Consider the following 21,641-nt stretch of genomic DNA (forward strand, 5'->3'; position numbering starts at 1 on the left):
TTGACCAACTTAGAATCAGAGCACATTATAGAAACTACTCCAAAACAAACAAGCAAACAAACCAAAAAGGTGAAGGTTAAAAACAAACACCTTTTCCATTAAATGTTACTTTTAGCAGTACATACTCTCTAATACAATGAGCGTTTATACTCACTTAAGAGTTGAACTTCTGGGTTTTTACTTTTAAAACAAAAGAATGCTTGAAAGTTCTTAAGGTTTTGTTTAGAGCATCTTGGCTCAAGATTTATCTGACATTTTTAGCTTTTCCTTTTCTCTTTTTTTGGACACACCACGATTTCTAACAAAGTCTCTTATGTTTTGAATTGAGCGGTTTATTAAAGCAGGATGTTCTGCTGTTGACACTGTTGAATTTCAACAAAACTTGCCAGCTTCCCACTGTCAAGTGTTTCTGAAATGTTTCAACACAGCTGCAATTCTTTAGGAGACCAGGGCCGTTTTTGATGTCTCTGAGGATGGTGCTTTTCAGGATAATCTACAAACAAGAGAGACAATTTACTTTTTAAATATAATCTATGTAGGAGTCTGCTATAAAGTATGCTTGTGACAAAGTTTTACATTCCAGTTCCAGTTTGTGTTCGTTACCCTTTGACAATTGGATTCTCAACGTGCATTTATCATGACATGAATCAATACTGTATGTATCCACCTACAATTTTTCTCCCATATTTTATTATTAAATTGATTACCAAGTTGTGATACACTGCATTTTTACACTTAGAAATATGAATCTACAACCTGGCATGTCAATATAAACTTTTATATACACTGCAAGCTTTATGACCTGTTATAGAACAGGACATGCTTGTCATGATTCATATTCTGTCCTGTCCATTCTGTGTTTAAGAAGTTTATTACTTGATCATAATCAGCAACTAACTTGTAAGATTGTTTCAACCTTATTGTTAAAATTGCACAGACCCAACCCCTTCTTTGCATGTTTCTTACTGGGCTTTTTAAAGCTCAGGATAATACTCAATTCTTGTAATATGTTATGATGAGCCCTAAGTCAGTATCTCTAAACCATACCACTAAGTAAAGAGCCATCATGGATAGGAAGACAGTCATACCATCTTGGGGTTCTGAGGGTTTTTCAGTTGGTGGTGCAATAATCTCCTTTCCCTTTCCTACAATACATTAGTAATACTTCAGGCCAACAAAATAATAGATACAAAATTTCAAATCAGTTACAAAATGTCCAATGAAAGTTAATTGAAATAAGTCATACCAGAAGAGGTCCCAGGTAATTCAACAGGAGATGAGGTTTTCTGCACCTGTCAAATTAGAGATGCAAAACAAGTTGTCTGCTAATTAGTCTTAACTGCACAGAAACCTAACCTTTAGCCAAAATTAAGAACATTATTATATTGTGCAATGATTACTATGTTAAGTTATTGAAACTAAATTATTAACTGGGAGGTGGGGGGACGATTGTTAAGGCAGTCATACTTCTACTTTTTCCGAAGGCTTCTCAGCAGATGCATAGAGGATGTTCTCCCTAGAATATAGAATAAACACTTCAACAATGTTGTCAAGGAGGGTAAAGAAAAACCTGAAGAATGGCAAAATCTGTAGCAATGAGTAATCAAAATTTAAATTAAACAAGGTACCTTGTGATGTCTCTTCTCCTAAACCATCTGTAACTGGGTAAGTAAACAGAACACACCTGAATGTCTAATTTTAAAAACATGTAATATTACATCAGGCATGACAATTGATATTCATACCACCAGAAGATTCATTAGATTCTTGATTGTAGAGCATTGTGTATCATTTACAAGTGCGGATTGGTCACAATCAACTTCACTTTGTCCACTTTCAGCGTCAGTCAGTTCCAACTCATCTAAAAAAGAAAAATTAAAACCAGTTCAGTAACAATAAAAACGCTAATCCAACAAGAACATAGAATTTGAAAAGTACCTTCAATTTCAATCTCATCCAGCGTTTTGCCTTGCACATTTGCCAAGGTCCCTCTTTCCATTGCCAGAAGCAATTAGAAATTTTTGCCATTGAGTCGTAGCCTCTGGTAGCCTGTAATACTCTCTATGAACACTATATCATGTCCCAGAAAGTCTGCAACTTGGTCCAGTTCGTGATTTCTTAGGTTTAACACTTGGACAATGTTGCAACATGCTTGCGAAGTTGTGTTGATCTTAAAAGTTCAGGGTTTTGGGCACCACTGTCATTTGCATAAACCCTAAGACAGTCTTGTCCTCTGTAAGGGGTAGGACAGTTGGGTCTAGCAAAAAGAAAGGTGTTTTTGTCTGGCCTCCACACTCCCTTCTTCTGCTAATGAGCTGGCTGATGGCTTCAACCATGTCTGGTGATAAAAGCACAGCAACTTTTCGTCCCTTTTTCCCCTTATTTCAACCCTGCTGAAATGGGCACAAAGTTGTCGTTCAAACTCTGTAAGACCAACTGCCAACATCTTTATGCAAGGGAGTGGTGTCCCTCTCTAGAAAGGCAGACAGCTGCATTTTAGAAACCTCTCCACCTCGTCTTCGGTTGAACAAAATGATTTTAGCCAATGTAGTTCTGCACAGTTCCCTATAGGCTTGTGGTGACGGATCACTTTTCAAAGTCTCAGATGCTAAATTTGCAACCTTTTCCAAATGCTGGTGAAGACGCTGAACATCCTCAGTGAAAGGAAGCGTGGAAGGCTTGTTAAAGCGCTTATCACTCAAGGTTGTTAAAGCTGTGTGGGAGACAAGTTCTGACCACTTTGATAAATAAAGTGTTTTGAAAGCCTGACATGACTTTTTAAGCTCATCATTCCCTGATACTAAAGCTGTGCAGCATATAAGGTCACTGATCTTGTGCAACGAGTGTCCTAATTTCAGAGCAAGGCTAGGAGTTTTATATGAATGACTATCTTCATCAAAGCCAGAAACTCTCTTGACTGCTTGAACAAGTACATGGAAGTTTGAGGGCCTGACAGCATCTTCAATGTTGTATATAGAAAACTCATTCCGCAGGATTAGCAGAAGCCTTCCAACTTCACGAATCTTTTGTCGAATATATTCATGCTTGGAGGGATCTTGACCATGTTTATTGAAAAATGATTGTGCAAGCTGTAGAATGTAAAAGTCACTTCGCACTGCAGCAGAAACTTCATCATCTTTCATCACTGTTAGGAGCTTAAAAACACCTTGGGATATTTGCTGACATAGTCCAGAATCCACCATTGAGGCCAAGCTCAAAACCCTTTTTGGTCCTGTCTCATCAGTTGTTCTTGGTTTGGATGTACATTTACTAGCATGCCGCCAAAGGTGATTCCGAAGGTACAATCCCTGGCAAAACATGCAGTGAACATACTGGTTTATGTTATACTTCAGCTTGGGTTTACGTTTAATTTTTAGCAGTCCACTGCCACTTTTGTAAACCTCTTTATTGTGAGTAGAGTTCCCCTTATTTCGCAACTGTCCAAGTATTTTTTTCCGCAGTTTTGAGGCTTTTTGGTTGTGCCAAAGCTTGAGCGACTTCAGCATTCGTCTTCTCATGGACTTTTAAGTGTCGAGCAATCTTAGACTGGGGCTTGCCACAAATAAAGCAGTAGTTTTTTGTATCTCTTGATGATGATATACTTGTAGACTGGATGCTTTCAACAGCTTCAGATCTGGGGAGTGGCTCCACAGATCTTCCTTCAGTTTGAACGTCAAGAGGTTTTTTATTTTCAGAAGACCTTTTCATCTGTTTCTGAACAACCTTTTTGGCACTGTCTGCACTTTCAGAAATAAGACCTTCAGCCAAGTCATTCTCTGCACCATCACTCTTTTGACAGTCTGGCAAAGGTGCAATGAAACAAGGATCAAGAATAGTCTTTTTGAAATAATTTGAATCATCTATTGAGAGTTCCACGGAACTATCTGAGTAACTGGCAGAGTCAGGTATGTATTCTTTGTCTGAAACATCATCAGCTGAAGATGATTTGTCCGAAACCTTAACAAGAAAGATATTGTTTAAGTATTGCTCTTTTAAAAAGTACCAAAAAGAGAACTAAAGACATTTACCCATGAAGATGGTGAAAAATCAGTCCTCTGGATCTTTTCATAGCAGATGTTGTGCCATATTGAAGAACAGTCTAAAAAAGAGGGTGTGAGTAAAGTTAAGGTTTTTATGGTCATATTTATTAAACAGAAAGTTCCTTGTATAAAAGCAGTCATAATTTAAATATTTTCACAAGTAGTAGAGATAACATCTATCATTCCAATAGGTAAAACTAATCACAAACATTACATTTTTGATCATCCATTACATCTGAATAACAAGATCTATACATGTTAAACTTTAAGAGTCATTTAGAAATCCAATCCTAATCCACTTTGGATATACTAAAGGAGTAATAACCACACAAGGTAAACTCACCTTTACATTTCAGACCATTCCACTTGAGGGCTACAAAAGGTCCCAAGCAATGTGTGCATTTTTCAATGCTTGAAAATGAGGAGTGCAGTAAAACATGGTTGCATTTCTGTAGAAAAAACATTGCATCATTATAAAAGTAAGAGCACAATTCTGATGTAAAAAGGTTTTAATTTCAGAAAATGAATGTTAAGGGATGCCTTTCATTTGTAAAAGAAATCACTGAAAGCGTTCAGTGATAATTTTGTAGGCAGCTTCCAGGAATGTGAAAAAACACAAACTATGCAATTATGGGAGTCTTGTTCCCTGGCTTTGGTAACCTTGTGTAAAAAGCTACGGTTAAGCTAGACAAACTGCCAAGAAAAGATGAAGAAACAATTTAATGAAGGCTCCAAAAAATTACACTACGGGTTATCGACACACAGTCCTCAAAATACTGTCCCCTAACAAAAACAAGAATTGCTGGGACTGTGTCTACGCTCTCAAAAGCAAATATCCACTAAAATGCCTGTCAGACAAATTACAAATATATCCAAGTCGGACAGCTGTTCACCTGTGGATCGACAGGTGAGGATAGTGATGCCATCGGTTCTTCACCTACAGTTCTGTCAGAGTCAGCAGAAACCTGTGGATAAGACAGCAAACGAGTCATTAAGATTAATTTAAAACTCACACCAAGGTAGAACACTATAGAGTGTTCTACCTATAGAGCTATGGCAAAGCTAGATAAGTTGTTTGGCAATAGTATTTTAAGCAAGGTCCTAGTGATTGCCAATATTACTCTTCGGGTCATTTATACACAGTCCTCATAATGCTGTGCCCTGAGAGGAACAAGCATTGCTGGGACTGCGTCTACTCTCTAGAAAACACATGTCCACTAAAATACCTGTTAGACAAATTACAAAGATTTCCAAGTTGGACGGCTGCTCACCTGTGGTTCAAGAGGCGGGGATAGTGATCCCATCAGTTCTTCACCTACAGTTCTGTCAGGGTGAGCAGAAACCTGTGGAGAAGACAGCAAAAGAGTCATTAAGATTAATTTAATATTGACTTCACGTTAGAACACTATAGAGTAACACTGTATAAAGAGCTATGGAAAGCTAGACAAGTTGTTTGGCAATAATATTTAAAACAAAGTCCCAATGATTGCCAACAATATTACTCTTTGGGTCATCTATACACAGTCCACATAATGCTGTGCCCTCATAGGAACAAGCATTCCTGGGACTGTGTCTACGCTCTCAAAAACCAATGTCCACTAAAATACCTGTCAGACAAATTTCAAAGATTTCCAAGTCAGAGGGCTGTTCACCTGTGGTTCAAGAGATGAGGACAGTGATCCCATTGCTTCTTCACCTACAGTTTTGTCACATTGAGCAGAAACCTGTGAGGAAGACAGCAAACAAGTCATTAAGATTATTTTATTATTGACTTCAAGTTAGAACACTATAGAGAGACAGTGTATATAGAGCTATGGCAAAGCTAGATAAGTTGTTTGGCAATAGTATTTTAAGCAAGGTCCTAGTGATTGCCAACAATATTACTCTTCGGGTCATTTATACACAGTCCTCATAATGCTGTCCCCTGACAGGAAGAAGCATTGCTGGGACTGTGTCTACTCTCTCAAAAACCCATGTCCACTAAAATACCTGTCAGACAAATTACAAAGATTTCCAAGTCGGACAGCTGTTCACCTGTGGTTCAAGAGATGAGGACAGTGTTCCCATCGGTTCTTCACCTACAGTTCTGTCAGAGTGAGCAGAAACCTGTGGAGGAGACAGCAAACGAGTCATTAAGATTAATTTAAAACTCACACCAAGGTAGAACACTTTTGAGTAACACTGTATATATAGCTATGGCAAAGCTAAATAAGTTGTTTGGCAATAGTATTTTAAGCAAGGTCCTAGTGATTGCCAACAATATTACTCTTCGGGTCATTTATACATAGTCCTCATAATGCTTTGCCCTGACAGGAACAAGCATTGCTGGGACTGCATCTACTCTCTCAAAAACACATGTCCACTAACATACCTGTCAGACAAATTTCAAAGATTTCCAAGTCGGACAGCTGTTCACCTGTGGTTCAAGAGATGAGGACAGTAATCCCATCAGTTCTTCACCTACAGTTTTGTCAGGGTGAGCAGAAACCTGTGGAGAAGACAGCAAACGAGTCATTAAGATTATTTTAATATTGACTTCAAGTTACAACACTATAGAGTAACACTGTCTAAAGAGCTATGGAAAGCTAGGAATGTTGTTTGGCAATAGTATTTTAAGCAAGGTCCTAGTGATTGCCAACAATATTACTCTTCGGGTCATCTATACACAGTCCTCATAATGTGTCCCCTGACAGGAACAAGCATTGCTGGGACTGTGTCTATGCTCTCAAAAACCCATGTCCACTAAAATACCTGTCAGACAAATTACTAAGATTTCCAAGTCGGACAGCTGTTCACCTGTGGTTCAAGAGATGAAGGCAGTGATCCCATTAGTTCTTCACCTGCAGTTCTATCAGGGTGAGCAGAAACCTGTGGAGAAGAAAGGAAACGAGTCATTAAGATTAATTTAATATTGACTTCACGTCAGAACACTATAGAGTAACACTGTATATAGAGCTATGGCAAAGCTTGATAAGTTGTTTGTCAATAGTATTTTAAGCAAGGTCCTAGTCATTGCCAATAATATTACTCTTCGGGTCATCTATACACAGTCCTCATAATGCTGTCCCCTGACAGGAACAAGCATTGCTGGGACTGTGTCTATGCTCTCAAAACCCATGTCCACTAAAATACCTGTCAGAAAAATTACAAAGATTTCCAAGTCGGACAGCTGTTCACCTTTGGTTCAAGAGATGAGGACAGTGATCCCATCGGTTCTTCACCTGCAGTTCTGTCAGGGTGAGCAGAAAACTGTTGAGAAGACAGCAAACGAGTCATTAAGATTATTTTAATATTGACTTGAAGTTACAACACTATAGAGAGACAATGTATAAAGAGCTATGATAAAGCTAGGAAAGTTGTTTGGCAATAGTATTTTAAGCAAGGTCCTAGTGATTGCCAACAATATTACTCTATGGGTCATCTATACACAGTCCTCATAATGTGTCCCCTGACAAGAACAAGCAATGCTGGGACTGTCTCTACACTCTCAGAAACTCATGTCCACTAAAATACCTGTCAGACAAATTACAAAGATTTCCAAGTCGGACAGCTGTTCACCTGTGGTTCAAGAGATGAAGGCAGTGATCCCATCGGTTCTTCACCTGCAGTTCTGTCAGGGTGAGCAGAAACCTGTGGAGAAGACAGCAAACGAGTCATTAAGATTATTTTAATATTGACTTCAAGTTACAACACTATAGAGTAACACTGTCTAAAGAGCTATGGAAAGCTAGGAATGTTGTTTGGCAATAGTATTTTAAGCAAGGTCCTAGTGATTGCCAACAATATTACTCTTCGGGTCATCTATACACAGTCCTCATAATTTGTCCCCTGACAGGAACAAGCATTGCTGGGACTGTGTCTATGCTCTCAAAAACCCATGTCCACTAAAATACCTGTCAGACAAATTACTAAGATTTCCAAGTCGGACAGCTGTTCACCTGTGGTTCAAGAGATGAAGGCAGTGATCCCATTAGTTCTTCACCTGCAGTTCTATCAGGGTGAGCAGAAACCTGTGGAGAAGAAAGGAAACGAGTCATTAAGATTAATTTAATATTGACTTCACGTCAGAACACTATAGAGTAACACTGTATATAGAGCTATGGCAAAGCTTGATAAGTTGTTTGTCAATAGTATTTTAAGCAAGGTCCTAGTCATTGCCAATAATATTACTCTTCGGGTCATCTATACACAGTCCTCATAATGCTGTCCCCTGACAGGAACAAGCATTGCTGGGACTGTGTCTATGCTCTCAAAAACCCATGTCCACTAAAATACCTGTCAGACAAATTACTAAGATTTCCAAGTCGGACAGCTGTTCACCTTTGGTTCAAGAGATGAGGACAGTGATCCCATCGGTTCTTCACCTGCAGTTCTGTCAGGGTGAGCAGAAACCTGTGGAGAAGACAGCAAACGAGTCATTAAGATTAATTTAATATTGACTTCACGTCAGAACACTATAGAGTAACACTGTATATAGAGCTATGGCAAAGCTTGATAAGTTGTTTGTCAATAGTATTTTAAGCAAGGACCTAGTCATTGCCAATAATATTACTCTTCGGGTCATCTATACACAGTCCTTATAATGCTGTCCCCTGACAGGAACAAGCATTGCTGGGACTGTGTCTATGCTCTCAAAACCCATGTCCACTAAAATACCTGTCAGACAAATTACTAAGATTTCCAAGTCGGACAGCTGTTCACCTGTGGTTCAAGAGATGAAGGCAGTGATCCATCGGTTCTTCACCTGCAGTTCTGTCAGGGTGAGCAGAAACCTGTGGAGAAGACAGCAAACGAGTCATTAAGATTATTTTAATATTGACTTGAAGTTACAACACTATAGAGAGACAATGTATAAAGAGCTATGATAAAGCTAGGAAAGTTGTTTGGCAATAGTATTTTAAGCAAGGTCCAAGTGATTGCCAACAATATTACTCTATGGGTCATCTATACACAGTCCTCATAATGTGTCCCCTGACAAGAACAAGCAATGCTGGGACTGTCTCTACACTCTCAGAAACTCATGTCCACTAAAATACCTGTCAGACAAATTACAAAGATTTCCAAGTCGGTCAGCTGTTCACCTGTGGTTCAAGAGATGAAGGCAGTGATCCCATCGGTTCTTCACCTGCAGTTCTGTCTGGGTGATCAGAAACCGGTGGAAAAGACAGAAATTGAGTCATTAAGATTATTTTAACATTGACTTCAAGTTAGAACACTATAGAGTAACACTGTCTAAAGAGCTATGGAAAGCTAGGAATGTTGTTTGGCAATAGTATTTTAAGCAAGGTCCTAGTGATTGCCAACAATATTACTCTATGGGTCATCTATACACAGTCCTCATAATGTGTCCCCTGACAAGAACAAGCAATGCTGGGACTGTCTCTACACTCTCAGAAACTCATGTCCACTAAAATACCTGTCAGACAAATTACAAAGATTTCCAAGTCGGACAGCTGTTCACCTTTGGTTCAAGAGATGAGGACAGTGATCCATCGGTTCTTCACCTGCAGTTCTGTCAGGGTGAGCAGAAACCTGTTGAGAAGACAGCAAACGAGTCATTAAGATTAATTTAATATTGACTTCACGTCAGAACATATAGAGTAACACTGTATATAGAGCTATGGCAAAGCTTGATAAGTTGTTTGTCATAGTATTTTAAGCAAGGTCCTAGTCATTGCCAATAATATTACTCTCGGTCATCTATACACAGTCCTCATAATGCTGTCCCTGACAGGAACAAGCATTGCTGGACTGTGTCTATGCTCTCAAAAACCCATGTCCTCTAAGATACCTGTCAGACAAATTACTAAGATTTCCAAGTCGGACAGCTGTTCACCTGTGGTTCAAGAGATGAAGGCAGTGATCCCATCGGTTCTTCACCTGCAGTTCTGTCAGGGTGAGCAGAAACCTGTGGAGAAGACAGCAAACGAGTCATTAAGATTATTTTAATATTGACTTGAAGTTACAACACTATAGAGAGACACTGTATAAAGAAGTATGATAGAGCGAGGAGAAGTTTGGCAATAGTATTTTAAGCAAGGTCCAAGTGATTGCCAACAATATTACTCTATGGGTCATCTATACACAGTCCTCATAATGTGTCCCCTGACAAGAACAAGCAATGCTGGGACTGTCTCTACACTCTCAGAAACTCATGTCCACTAAAATACCTGTCAGACAAATTACAAAGATTTCCAAGTCGGTCAGCTGTTCACCTGTGGTTCAAGAGATGAAGGCAGTGATCCCATCGGTTCTTCACCTGCAGTTCTGTCTGGGTGAGCAGAAACCTGTGGAGAAGACAGAAAATGAGTCATTAAGATTATTTTAATATTGACTTCAAGTTACAACACTATAGAGTAACACTGTCTAAAGAGCTATGGAAAGCTAGGAATGTTGTTTGGCAATAGTATTTTAAGCAAGGTCCTAGTGATTGCCAACAATATTACTCTATGGGTCATCTATACACAGTCCTCATAATGTGTCCCCTGACAAGAACAAGCAATGCTGGGACTGTCTCTACACTCTCAGAAACTCATGTCCACTAAAATACCTGTCAGACAAATTACAAAGATTTCCAAGTCGGACAGCTGTTCACCTGTGGTTCAAGAGATGAAGGCAGTGATCCCATCGGTTCTTCACCTGCAGTTCTGTCTGGGTGAGCAGAAACCTGTGGAGAAGACAGAAAATGAGTCATTAAGATTATTTTAATATTGACTTCAAGTTACAACACTATAGAGAGACAATGTATAAAGAGCTATGATAAAGCTAGGAAAGTTGTTTGGCAATAGTATTTTAAGCAAGGTCCTAATGATTGCCAACAATATTACTCTTCGGGTCATCTATACACAGTCCTCATTATGCTGTGCCCTGACAGGAACAAGCATTGCTGGGACTGTGTCTATGCTCTCAAAAACCCATGTCCACTAAAATACCTGTCAGACAAATTACTAATATTTCCAAGTCGGACAGCTGTTCACCTGTGGTTCTAGAGATGAGGACAGAGATCCCATCGGTTCTTCACCTACAGTGCTGTCAGGATGAGCAGAAAACTGTGGAGAAGACAGCAAACGAGTCATTAAGATTATTTTAATATTGACTTCAAGTTAGAACACTATAGAGAGACAATGTATAAAGAGCTATGGTAAAGCTAGGAAAGTTGTTTGGCAATAGTATTTTAAGCAAGGTCCTAGTGATTGCCAACAATATTACTCTTCGGGTCATCTATACACAGTCCTCATAATGCTGTCCCCTGACAGGAACAAGCATTGCTGGGACTGTGTCTACTCTCTCAAAAACCCATGTCCACTAAAATACCTGTCAGACAAATTGCAAAGATTTCCAAGTCGGACGGCTGCTCACCTTTGGTTCAAGAGATGAGGATAGTGATCCCATCGGTTCTTCACCTACAGTTCTGTCAGGGTGGGCAGAAAACTGTGGAGAAGACAGCAAACGAGTCATTAAGATTAATTTAATATTGACTTCACGTTAGAACACTATAGAGAGACACTGTCTAAAGAGCTATTGTAAGCTAGGAAAGTTGTTTGGCTATAGTATTTTAAGCAAGGTCCTAGTGATTGCCAATTAACTCCAATATAGAGCTATGTATATAGAGCTATGGAAAGCTAGACAAGTTGTTTCGCAATAATATTTAAAACAAAGTCCCAATGATTGCCACCAATATTACTTTTTGGGTCATCTATACACAGTCCTCATAATGCTGTGCCCCGACAGGAACAAGCATTTCTGGGACTGTGTCTACAGTCTCAAAAACCCATGTCCACTAAAATAAACTGTCAGAAAATGTTTAAGATTTCCTAGAAGGAATAGCTGTTCACCTGTGGTTCAAGAGACGAGGACAGTGATCCCATCGGTTCTTCACCTGCAGTTTTGTCACAGTGAGCAGAAACCTGTGGAGAAGACACCAAACGAATCATTAAGATTAATTTAATATTAACTTCAAGAAAGAGTAACACTGTATACAGAGCTAGGGCAATGCTAGGTAAGCCAACTGGCCAAAGTATTTTAAGAAAGGCCATAGTGACAGAAAACATTATTACTTATCGGGTTATTTATACACAATCTTAGTCCTGTGCCTTGTCAGGAATAACCATTGCTGGGACTGTGTCAAGCAGACACCTTAGGAGTAGACCGCAAACAGACTGTGTAGATTGTGTCTACACTTAATAAATTGTATTTTGGTAAAATGTTATTGACTGTCAAATGGCTTTCAGAAATTCTAGTTATTTACCTTCACTCTCCATGGCCACTCAGCGTTTCCATAGTTGTAGGTAATCTCTTCCCCTGGATTTATATCCTTAATTGCAAAGAGACAGAGATGAGGCTTGCCATTCACTGTTATTGTCTTCATTTTGCTGTTAGGGCTCAAATGGTCGTCATTAACCAGTCTTCCCAAAGATCCATCCTCTCTCGCTGCATCAACACTGAAACAAGAAGAAAAATCTAAATGGCCAAGGATGACAGGATATAAAACAGTGTGCATATAATTCTGGGAGGATTACAAGTATTTACAAACTAATAATAGAAGGCATTAAATATTTCAAGGATTGAAACTTAATTTTTATAATTTCTTTTAGTCATTTTTAAATATTACATACCACAACTTTTTTCCATTATGACGAAACTCAAACATGAAGACCTTCATAGCATCATGATAGATTTTTACCCGTCTCTCATACTCTTCTCTGTTTATGACATCACCTCGATATTCCAACAAGAAGGCTCCTGTCTGAAAGTGGCATGTACTAAATACTCCTCGACCTGTTAGACCAGATAAATGTCATTTTCAGCCCACAGTAACAAATCATAAAATTATGGCTTGTCTGCTTACCCTTCAAGAGTTTATGTATTGCACATCAAAACCATCTTTGTCCAGACTCAGACTCACAAATGAGCTGCTTCATCCTTTGGTTTTATTTTAATCTCTGTGGCCTCATTGTTGTGTACATCCAGTGAAAAAAAGTCTATGGTGATCAGAGAAGATAAAAGTAACATGTTTTAATGATAGACTGAAAAAATCTGTTTATTATCATCATCAAATTTTAAACAGAACAGCAGCTAAACAACCACAATGGCCATTTGCTAATTAAATTATGATTTAATTTAGCAATATAAACTAAGAACTCCTGCACAATATGTTCATATATTCTTTCTAAGTCAGAGCAGCAAGCAGTAACTTACACTGTTAAGAAGATATTCCAGATGTTTACACCGTCTAGTTGTATCACTGCCCTTTAGGTTTTGTTCCACCAAAACCAAATCAAATTATTGTATTACTTCCTCAGTATACCACTGTTTCAGCACAGCTGATGTCATTCACTCAGATCAGCTGTGCCACAATAAGGAAATGCCTAAAACGGTGTTCTCAAACTGCATTCCTCAAGGGCCAAAGTTCTGTAACTTTTAGATGTGCAACTTGTCCTATATTTTTATACTACATGGTGAAATATCCTCACTAGCATGTAATCAAGCTGTACTGTGCTTATATTGGAGACAGGTATGCTAAAAAGAGAGATATCTAAAAGTTGCAGGAAAATAAGTACAGGACAGGAATGTACAGGACAGTGGGTTCTTAGTACCACGGTTGACATAAGCATTTTGTAAAAATACAAAAATATAAATTTAAGATATAAACTAACAATTCAAATGGATAAAGAAAATAAAGAATAAATAGCTCCAACAGTGTTCTTACCACAATCATGGAAATTAACATAGGACTGCACTTCTCTTAACCTCAGTTGCAGCTGATGTTTCATATTTGTTTAACTTACCCAACAAAATAGCCTACAAATATTTAGAAAGCACTAGTTAAGAAGGAAACATCAAAAGGTTTAAATCACACCATGTGAAACTGTTGAATGATCTGGGTATTTAAACTTTCTTTTGAAAAAACGTCTGGTAATATTTATGTATTTATTTATTTTTACATTAACTGCACCATAACTTGCAAAAAAAAGATATTAATTATTAGCTTTGCACTGTGAATTATTGTTTTATAATGAACTATTCTAATGAAACGAAAATGTAAAACGGTAGACAAGGTTAGCTGCACATGCTTACATCATAACTGAAGTGAGCAGCCATTAATTAGCCCATGTTGCCGTTTTTGCTTTAGTTGGCACAGAGTCAGTTTTAACACAAATGTAACATTCTAATTCCTGTTTTAAAATGGTCATTCCATTTAACACATGGCGTGTTTAAACCTTGTTCTAAGTGGTCACCTGTTCTCAACACAAGCTAGCTTTTGCTCATTAGCGGTGCCTTAATTAGGAAGTGCTGCATGAAAATATATGTCGGTCACATTGCAAATATCGGTAAAACTTTGCCAACCTTGCTTATGTTCAAATCACTTTAAGAAAGACTTACCTACATACTTCTCCACGTCCGTTCGAGTTGCACCGCAGTATAATTGTACATTCCTCGCAGAGAGCGCAACATCAGTCTTGGGAGGAAAATGACAGGTGGGGAGGTGTTAAGGTTCCACCCCTTTTCCTCTCTCCAATTAGGTGTTCTTTGATGAACAAATCATTCACTAGGTTTTGTGATAGATTAATTATTTATCCACTACCTTAGACCTTTATGAAAGTGATTTCCAAGATCAGGGGTATTCAATTCATGATATCTTAGCAATATTTTATGATGCCAAGGTCTGAAGAAAAAAAAATTATATATATATATAAACTTAAATTTAGTAGCTGGGTAGTTTTTTCAGCGTCTGCATGCCTTGATTTGCTTTTCAAATTAAATGAATTATGTCATTCAAGTACTTTTTGACAATATTTATTGTCATGGAACAGGGAGCTGAATATGCATGTTTAATTTGTCATGTTTGATCTCTCATTCACTGAGTAAAAGTAGGATGTCAAGTCAAAGAAGAACCTAAGTAAACAAGAAACTGCATGTTCACAAGTGAATGACCTCAGAAAAAACAAATTGAAGAAAGCTTGATTTATGTTTTTGTTTACCATCTGGACTTAAACTATTTAAAGATGAACAGATTTATAACTGAACAGTTTTAGACTTAATTCACTTATTTCTTTTGCTTTCGGTGACAGAAGTGAGCGCTTGCTTGTCATGCCAGAATTTTAACATGTGCTTGAATGATGTCAGAACCAGTCTCATGCATGTGTGGATGTGCTCATTGGTGAGCCAGGAACAATATTTGTTTTTTATAATATTCATTGTGGAGAAAGCTGGCTCACGGTTGTGTGTGAAACCAAACATAATTAAGATTTGCAGGGCTACTTACCTCAGAGATGTGTAAGCTTTGAGGACAGTAGCCCTTTGGAGCCAGAAAGTGCAAGGATCAGTCCTTACAGATTCTTCCTTCAGGGATAAATCTGCTTAGATTGTAAAAGCTGTGCCAGTAAATCAGACAGTGCTCAACAAGATGTAAGGTTGTTATTTTTGTTTTGGTATCAGTTTTGGGTCTGCATGAGACATAATTTTCGTCTAGATGCAGACCAGGGTCCGCCTATTAGTGACCTCTGGTGTGTATCTTGATCTCATTGAGTCTTTATTCAGTTAAATTAAAAAATAATTTGCTTATTCAAAAAGGAAATTAAATGTTGACGTAACTAATTTAAGGAGTTATGAAAGATTATGACCAAGAAAGATCTCCTGTAGCAATCCGTTTTACAACCAATCTGAAGAAACGTCTGGCTGAAGAGATTTGGATTTGAAATAAAAGGATGGTCAGCATTGTCTAAAACGTTTTGTGGATTTTATGCAAAATCCCTCTGTGGATCATTATCTTCAGAATTTTGACAGTCATCCCCAGCCACAGCCTCTTGTCCATCTCTGATACATCCCACAATTGCAGAGTCATTCGAGTATTTTCATAGGTGACAGAAGTCCAACTTATGCTGGAAACATGACGTGTACTGAGTGAAAAGGAATGGTGAGAGTACAGTGCCCTGTGGAGCTCCTGTGTTGCTGACCACCAGGTTAGACACACAGTCCTTCAGTCTCACAAACTGTGGTCTGTTTGTGAGGTAGTCATAGATTCAGTTGATTGTTGAGGGCTCCATCTGTGTCTTCTGGAGTTTCTCACAGAGCAGATCAGGCTGAATTGTGTTAAATGCACTTGAGAAATCAAAGGACATGATCATCAAAGTGCTGCCTGCTTTGTCCAGATGACAGTGGGTTTGATAAAGGTGTATGGTGGCATCATCAATTCCGACTCCATGGCAATAAGCAGGTAAAACAGACTATTTCTAGATGAACCTCTCAACCTTGCACACCTGCTCAGGTTTCTTCCCCACCAGAGAGGTGACATTCCACATCCCAAGAGCCAGCTTCTGTAGCCAGGGGTCAGATTCTCAGTTCTCCTCTATCAAAAGAGGAACACTGGAGTAACCATAGGGTACTTGGTTACCTTCTTGACTAAGGCCCTTCTCTCCTGACTCTTCCTGACTAAGGCCCTCTCAATTTAGACAACCAACAAGCTCTATAGAGTTGTTCCAAACTGATTCCATTATGAATGAAGGAGGCCACTGAGCTCATTGGGGACTTCAAAACAACATAATTTTTAATATCGTTCCCCAGATGTTTGCCTCAAAACAATGCTGTCTCTGAGGTCTACAGACATTGTATTTGATTTCATGCTTGGTGTTTGCATACAAACATTGTCCATTTTGGGACTTTACAAAGACAGGTGTGTGCCTTTCCAGATCTAATCAAATCAACAGAATTCATTACAGGTGGACTCTATTTAAGTTGTAGAACTTAATCTCTGCAATTATCAGTAAACATACCTCTATTTTGAGCTTCATGATAAAGGCTGTGAATACTTTGTAAATGTAATTTGTTAGTAATTCTGTTTTTAGTTTGCAAAAATCACACTTTCACACATCATGTCATAATAGGACATTTGTGTTATCAATCTTGAGGAAAGGGATTAATACAATTGGAAAAAAAGTTATAACAGCCAAACATGGAAGAAGTGAAGCATGTGAATACTTTCCAGATTCACTGTATATATGGATAAAAAGGTGTTATCCAGAGAGGTTCACATAACTTCTTACAAGTCTAAGTCTCTCTTAGTAAAATTAACATTTTCTCCTTAAATCTGCAACCTCTAGTGAGTTGCATCACTGTAGGTTAGGATTTGGTTGGGTAAGGTTTGTCCATACACCTAAACTATTACATTTGCATCTGATAATTATCTTCCAGTCTCCCAATATTTATTAACAGCTATCTTTTAATCATTCAACATTTAATTTACAATCCAAAATATGCTATGGTCAGTGATGCCATATCATTAGGCCACTGACATTTTAGTGTCGATATTATTAATCCTCTGTCATCCTTCAGTATACTATTAAAACCATAGATTAAAGATTAACTTTGTTGAAATGAATCACCCAACAGCGAGCTACAGATTTGTACCTCTAAAATAATCAGTGTTTTAATTTAGCCAGATTTGCATTCAATAAAGTAGTATTTTTTAGGAGAATTGTTATCCAACACACATTTCTCCCGCAAAAACCTTCATTACAGGGACCCCCCTATGCTGGCCAATCAGCGTGTCTAAAAACATACACGTGTGTGAATTATTCATGAGCAAGTGCAATACCCAAAGTTACCAGCAGGGGCGCAATATCGATACACAGGTCATACACAAATGTCATGTAAATGTGAATTATTGGGACTTTGCCTGATTTTGGAATTTAACCCTTTGGCATGCATTGAAACCCCCTCCAATCATTTTTACGTTGCAAGAATTATGAGGACATCGACACTGTCCCACTAATTCAAAATGTCCCGTTAGTGTTGCGTGTATACAGGCGAAATGTCCTGTTAATTCACCTGTGCCAACACACACACACACACACACACACACACACACACACACACACACACACACACACGTCGGGCCCAAACCGAGGGAAACAGTGATGGATTTCAGTTATTAGCCAATCAGAAAGATGGATGGCGCCGCGCTCCGTCCAATCAACGTCATCATCTAGATCCAGTTAGCAGATAGCGCCTCGCTGCTAATCAACTTATTAAAGTTCCTGATAATATCGCCGCAGAATAATCTCCCTCACACACACACACACACACACACACACACACACACACACACACACACACACACACACACACACACACACACACACACACACACACACACGGCGCGGCGGAGGAGTGGCGAGTCGATAAAATCACTTGAGGCTCAGAGGAAAGTAATGACGCTAGAGGTCATTAATATTATTTAACACCTAAAGGCACAAACGCTAATGAAGAAGAAAAACTGGACCCCCGCCTACTTCCTGCCTCCTCCTCCTCCTCCTCCTCCTCCTCCTCCTCTTCCTCCTCCTCTTCCTCCACTTAGAGGAAGAAACGCTGCACACATTTCAGATTCACCGCCGTTTAAACGTTTCTACACAGCTGGGATTTTATTCAGCAGGAAGATCCAACAAAACGTCACAGAAATCACGAAACACGATTTACAGGAATTCAGCAGTCACAATGAAATCAAGATAAAACACACACACACACACACACACACACACACACACACACACACACACACACACACACACACACACACACACACACACACACACGCACACACACACACACACACACACACACACACACACACTTCCAGCAAACCAGAAAAATACAAACTTTCAGTTGAAACTTTCAGGTTTAATTCAGGGCCACAAAAATCAGACTTGTTTGTTTGTAAATTTGTATTTAGTGTGGATTTTTATTTCCTTTTAGATAATTAACTAAGTTTTCTACATTTCTATACAGTATTATGTGTTTTCTTGCCACAAACTGCACAATCAAGTAATCAAGAATGACAGAAGAAATTTGACTTCCCAATTTAACGTGTGTAAATTGGTCCTCTGTGTTTTTAAAATCTCCTGCTCTCCCTGAAGCTCCGCCTCCAGGAAGTCATCCCAACATGGCTCCTCTATTAACCCTTTAACGTTTTTACAGCTTTTCACTGAGACGTAGCTCCTATAATGAGCTCAGCAGGTGTTTGCTAATCACTTAAGGCTAGTCTGAAGGAGCAGAGTGGGGGAGGAGCTGCGTCTTGAGGGCGGAGCTAGGTCCACCCAGGCGTTTTGCACAGCTGAATGGTTGTCATGGAGACTAAAGGATTTCTCAAACATGCATGAAAGAATCAAGGCGATTCCAGGTGGGTGTTTGATGAATAACATGAAGGAAAACTCAAAAAAGTTTCTGTTAATTTGTAAAGAAAATGAAAGTCTGAGGCGTCAGAGGCGTGTCCTGAAGATCAGGAAAGGAAAAACGAGCTGCACAGCTTTAGCGTGATCGGATTGAGCTTTGATTGATGCAGAAACTCAGCAGGAATCGAACCAGAGACTCCGCAGCTGCAGCAGTCTGAAGACAGAGAGGCAATGAAGGATCCCTCCTCATCGTCAACGAGGTTTAATCTGAACAAACGAGCAGCGGCGCAGCAGCAAACGGGAAAAGGAAGAAAACTGCTTTTCTGCTCGTTATATAAACTCCTGGCGGAGCATCAATCCCGGTTAGAGACGTTTCCTCTGCTGGACATCCGGGCTGCAGGACGGACAGGATTTTTATTCAGCTCAGGGTTTTTCACTCTTTACGTTTACAGATCGTACGGCCTCCTGGGGTAACGCTGCAGCTAACGGCTAATTCACACGTCGCTCATGCACTGAAGACGTGATGAAACCCATAAAAGTGGCAGGAACATCATCTTTGGTCTCAGCTCTGGGTTTTGAGGTTTGACTGTTTTGAGGTTCCCAAACGTTTCCACACCATGAAACCGTTTAACAAACTTTTCCATTTCCTGCTGCTGCACTAAACTAAGGAGCAAAGCAGTTTGATGAATTTGACAGAGAGATGACCATGGGTAAAAACATTTCAATAAGTAATTTTAGGGTTAAAAACTAATTATTGCTTTCAATTTTTTGCCATTTTTTCTCAAGCTTTCTTAGTAACTTCCCAGTTTAAAAAAAAAAAAAACTGCTCTAATTATTTACCACTTACCTTCACATCTTGTTTTCTTAGAAACCTTTAAAGTTTCTCCTCTCAGGAATTTTCTCTTGAAGCTCCGACTGAGAATAAAGAAACAACCAACCAACGGCTGAAAACGCTGAAGAAACTGAAAAACGTTGTTTTATTTTGTACCTTGAAATGATAAACTCCATCATAGAGTCCTTTCCAGTTGTTACGACACTAAAGTGTCAAACTCCACACCGATGCTGGCAGAAACATTCGATCCCATGCTTTATGTCAAGACCAGGTTTATTTCTAAAAACGAAGAGAACAAAATACGATTAATTACAGTACGACATTATTTTAACTGAATTAGAGCAAAAGCAACAAATAGAGGAGAATTCAGCCCTCCTGTAGAGAAACTATTAATTTAAAAGAGTCACTTCTCTGTTTGGTAAAACAGGAACAAGACGACACTTAGCATAGGAGCTAATTACATTTATTTCATTACAGCTGCTTATCTTTAATAAACTCCATTTGATGGAAATATTTTTAATCCAACATTTAAACTGTGATCAACACATATTGGTGCCAAATCATCACAAAATGAACAAGCAAATGAGGAAATCAAGTCGTTTGGCTTTCAGCAGTTCGCCCCCAGCAGGATGACGCTCTGAGCAGAGAGCCATTTTACCTCCATCTAAAAAAACCACCACAGATGGAAATGATGCAGGCAAACAGGATTCATGAAAACTGATTCAGAGGCAGCCATTTTGGATTTTAAAGTCGGAGATTTAAAATTCTGGATCATTTTCCGAACTCGGACCTCAGATAGTCCAGGCTTTCGTTGTCGTTTTAACTACCAAGTAACCATGACAACATGTGGACACAGACATTTTGTGTCTCAGGATGCAGGCCGTCCTGAGAGACGGCTGCTGTCTGATCGGGTCAGCGTGGAGGATTAGAAAGGTTAGGAATGACAGAGGCGTCGCCGCCCAGCAGGCTGACACTGACAGACGTCACCCTGGGAAAATGACTGTCACACCGCCGTCACAGAAACGTGTGTGTGTGTGTGTGTGTGATGTAGGGGGGTCAGGGTCCCGGTGTGACCCCGGATCGATAACGAGGCTGACAGATGGCAAACCTGAGCCTGACTCCACCAGAGAATTTCTGCCACGTCCGTGTCTGACTGACAGCGAACGCACCGGGAAGCTCCGCCCCCTACCTGCCTGAAGGCGGTCAGGGGCGACCCCAACGACTGTCAGGTCATTTGGCTGCAGTTCTGTTTTTATCTCATTTATTAGTTTATTTAACAGGAAAAATTCACGCAAACTTGGAACCAAGAGTTTATAGTTGCAGCTAATTCACAACTGCAGCCTGGCTGGGCATTTCTCTGCATTAAAATACAATTTATACATCAAAATACAGTAGAAATACATATATATTCCTGCATATTAATGTAATCAACCTTGCAAACTGTAAATTCATGTAATTAAAAACATACATTAACATATGTACAATTTATAAGATTAAAGACACAAAACTCTGCAACCTCCAAATGTTTAAATATTCTCACAGCCATTAAAAAAAAAGTTTTCTCTGTGCGATAATTTCCATTAACTACTATTTATGTTGCTA

General features: G+C 39.0%; 1 protein-coding gene and 1 long non-coding RNA gene across 5 annotated transcripts; both read right to left on the reverse strand.

The window, feature by feature from the left end:
• Window positions 1-432: 432 nt before the first annotated feature.
• Window positions 433-1,278, reverse strand: LOC145552922 (uncharacterized). Its single transcript, XR_014089056.1, has 3 exons — window positions 1,247-1,278; window positions 1,089-1,145; window positions 433-493 (listed from the first exon to the last, which is right to left on the reverse strand). It is a non-coding gene; the product is annotated as an uncharacterized LOC145552922 (long non-coding RNA).
• Window positions 1,279-2,446: 1,168 nt separating this feature from the next.
• LOC145552914 (uncharacterized) lies at window positions 2,447-12,817 on the reverse strand. 4 transcript variants are annotated; one of them, XM_081611000.1, is made up of 15 exons: window positions 9,122-9,199; window positions 8,742-8,812; window positions 8,361-8,432; window positions 7,979-8,050; window positions 7,599-7,670; window positions 7,218-7,289; window positions 6,837-6,908; window positions 6,457-6,528; window positions 6,075-6,146; window positions 5,693-5,764; window positions 5,312-5,383; window positions 4,934-5,005; window positions 4,384-4,489; window positions 4,029-4,099; window positions 2,447-3,957 (listed from the first exon to the last, which is right to left on the reverse strand). In XM_081611000.1, the coding sequence occupies exons 3-15, from the start codon at window positions 8,391-8,393 to the stop codon at window positions 3,427-3,429; spliced, it is 1,389 nt and encodes a 462-aa protein (XP_081467126.1). In that variant the 5' UTR covers window positions 8,394-8,432; window positions 8,742-8,812; window positions 9,122-9,199; the 3' UTR covers window positions 2,447-3,426. The 4 variants fall into 4 exon arrangements, with proteins under 4 accessions (XP_081467126.1, XP_081467125.1, XP_081467127.1 ...); XM_081610999.1 differs by lacking the exon at window positions 8,742-8,812 and having other exon boundaries at window positions 9,122-9,193; XM_081611001.1 differs by lacking the exons at window positions 7,218-7,289; window positions 8,742-8,812 and having other exon boundaries at window positions 9,122-9,193.
• Window positions 12,818-21,641: the final 8,824 nt, after the last annotated feature.

This window comes from Poecilia reticulata, chromosome 9 (genome assembly GCF_904066995.2).
Source record: "Poecilia reticulata chromosome 9, P_reticulata-male-v2, whole genome shotgun sequence".
In the NCBI taxonomy this organism is placed as follows: domain Eukaryota; kingdom Metazoa; phylum Chordata; class Actinopteri; order Cyprinodontiformes; family Poeciliidae; genus Poecilia; species Poecilia reticulata.

What these genes read in the sequence shown, in the direction of transcription:
- LOC145552914 (XM_081610999.1), bottom strand. Translation starts at nt 9,154, where the DNA reads ATGGGATCACTGCCTTCATCTCTTGAACCACAG. An exon ending in CTTCATCTCTTGAACCACAG is followed by an intron (nt 8,433 to 9,121) that starts GTGAACAGCTGA and finishes TCTTCTCCACAG; the next exon opens with GTTTCTGCTCACCCTGACAG. An exon ending in GAATGGTCTGAAATGTAAAG is followed by an intron (nt 4,100 to 4,383) that starts GTGAGTTTACCT and finishes CCTCTTTTTTAG; the next exon opens with ACTGTTCTTCAATATGGCAC.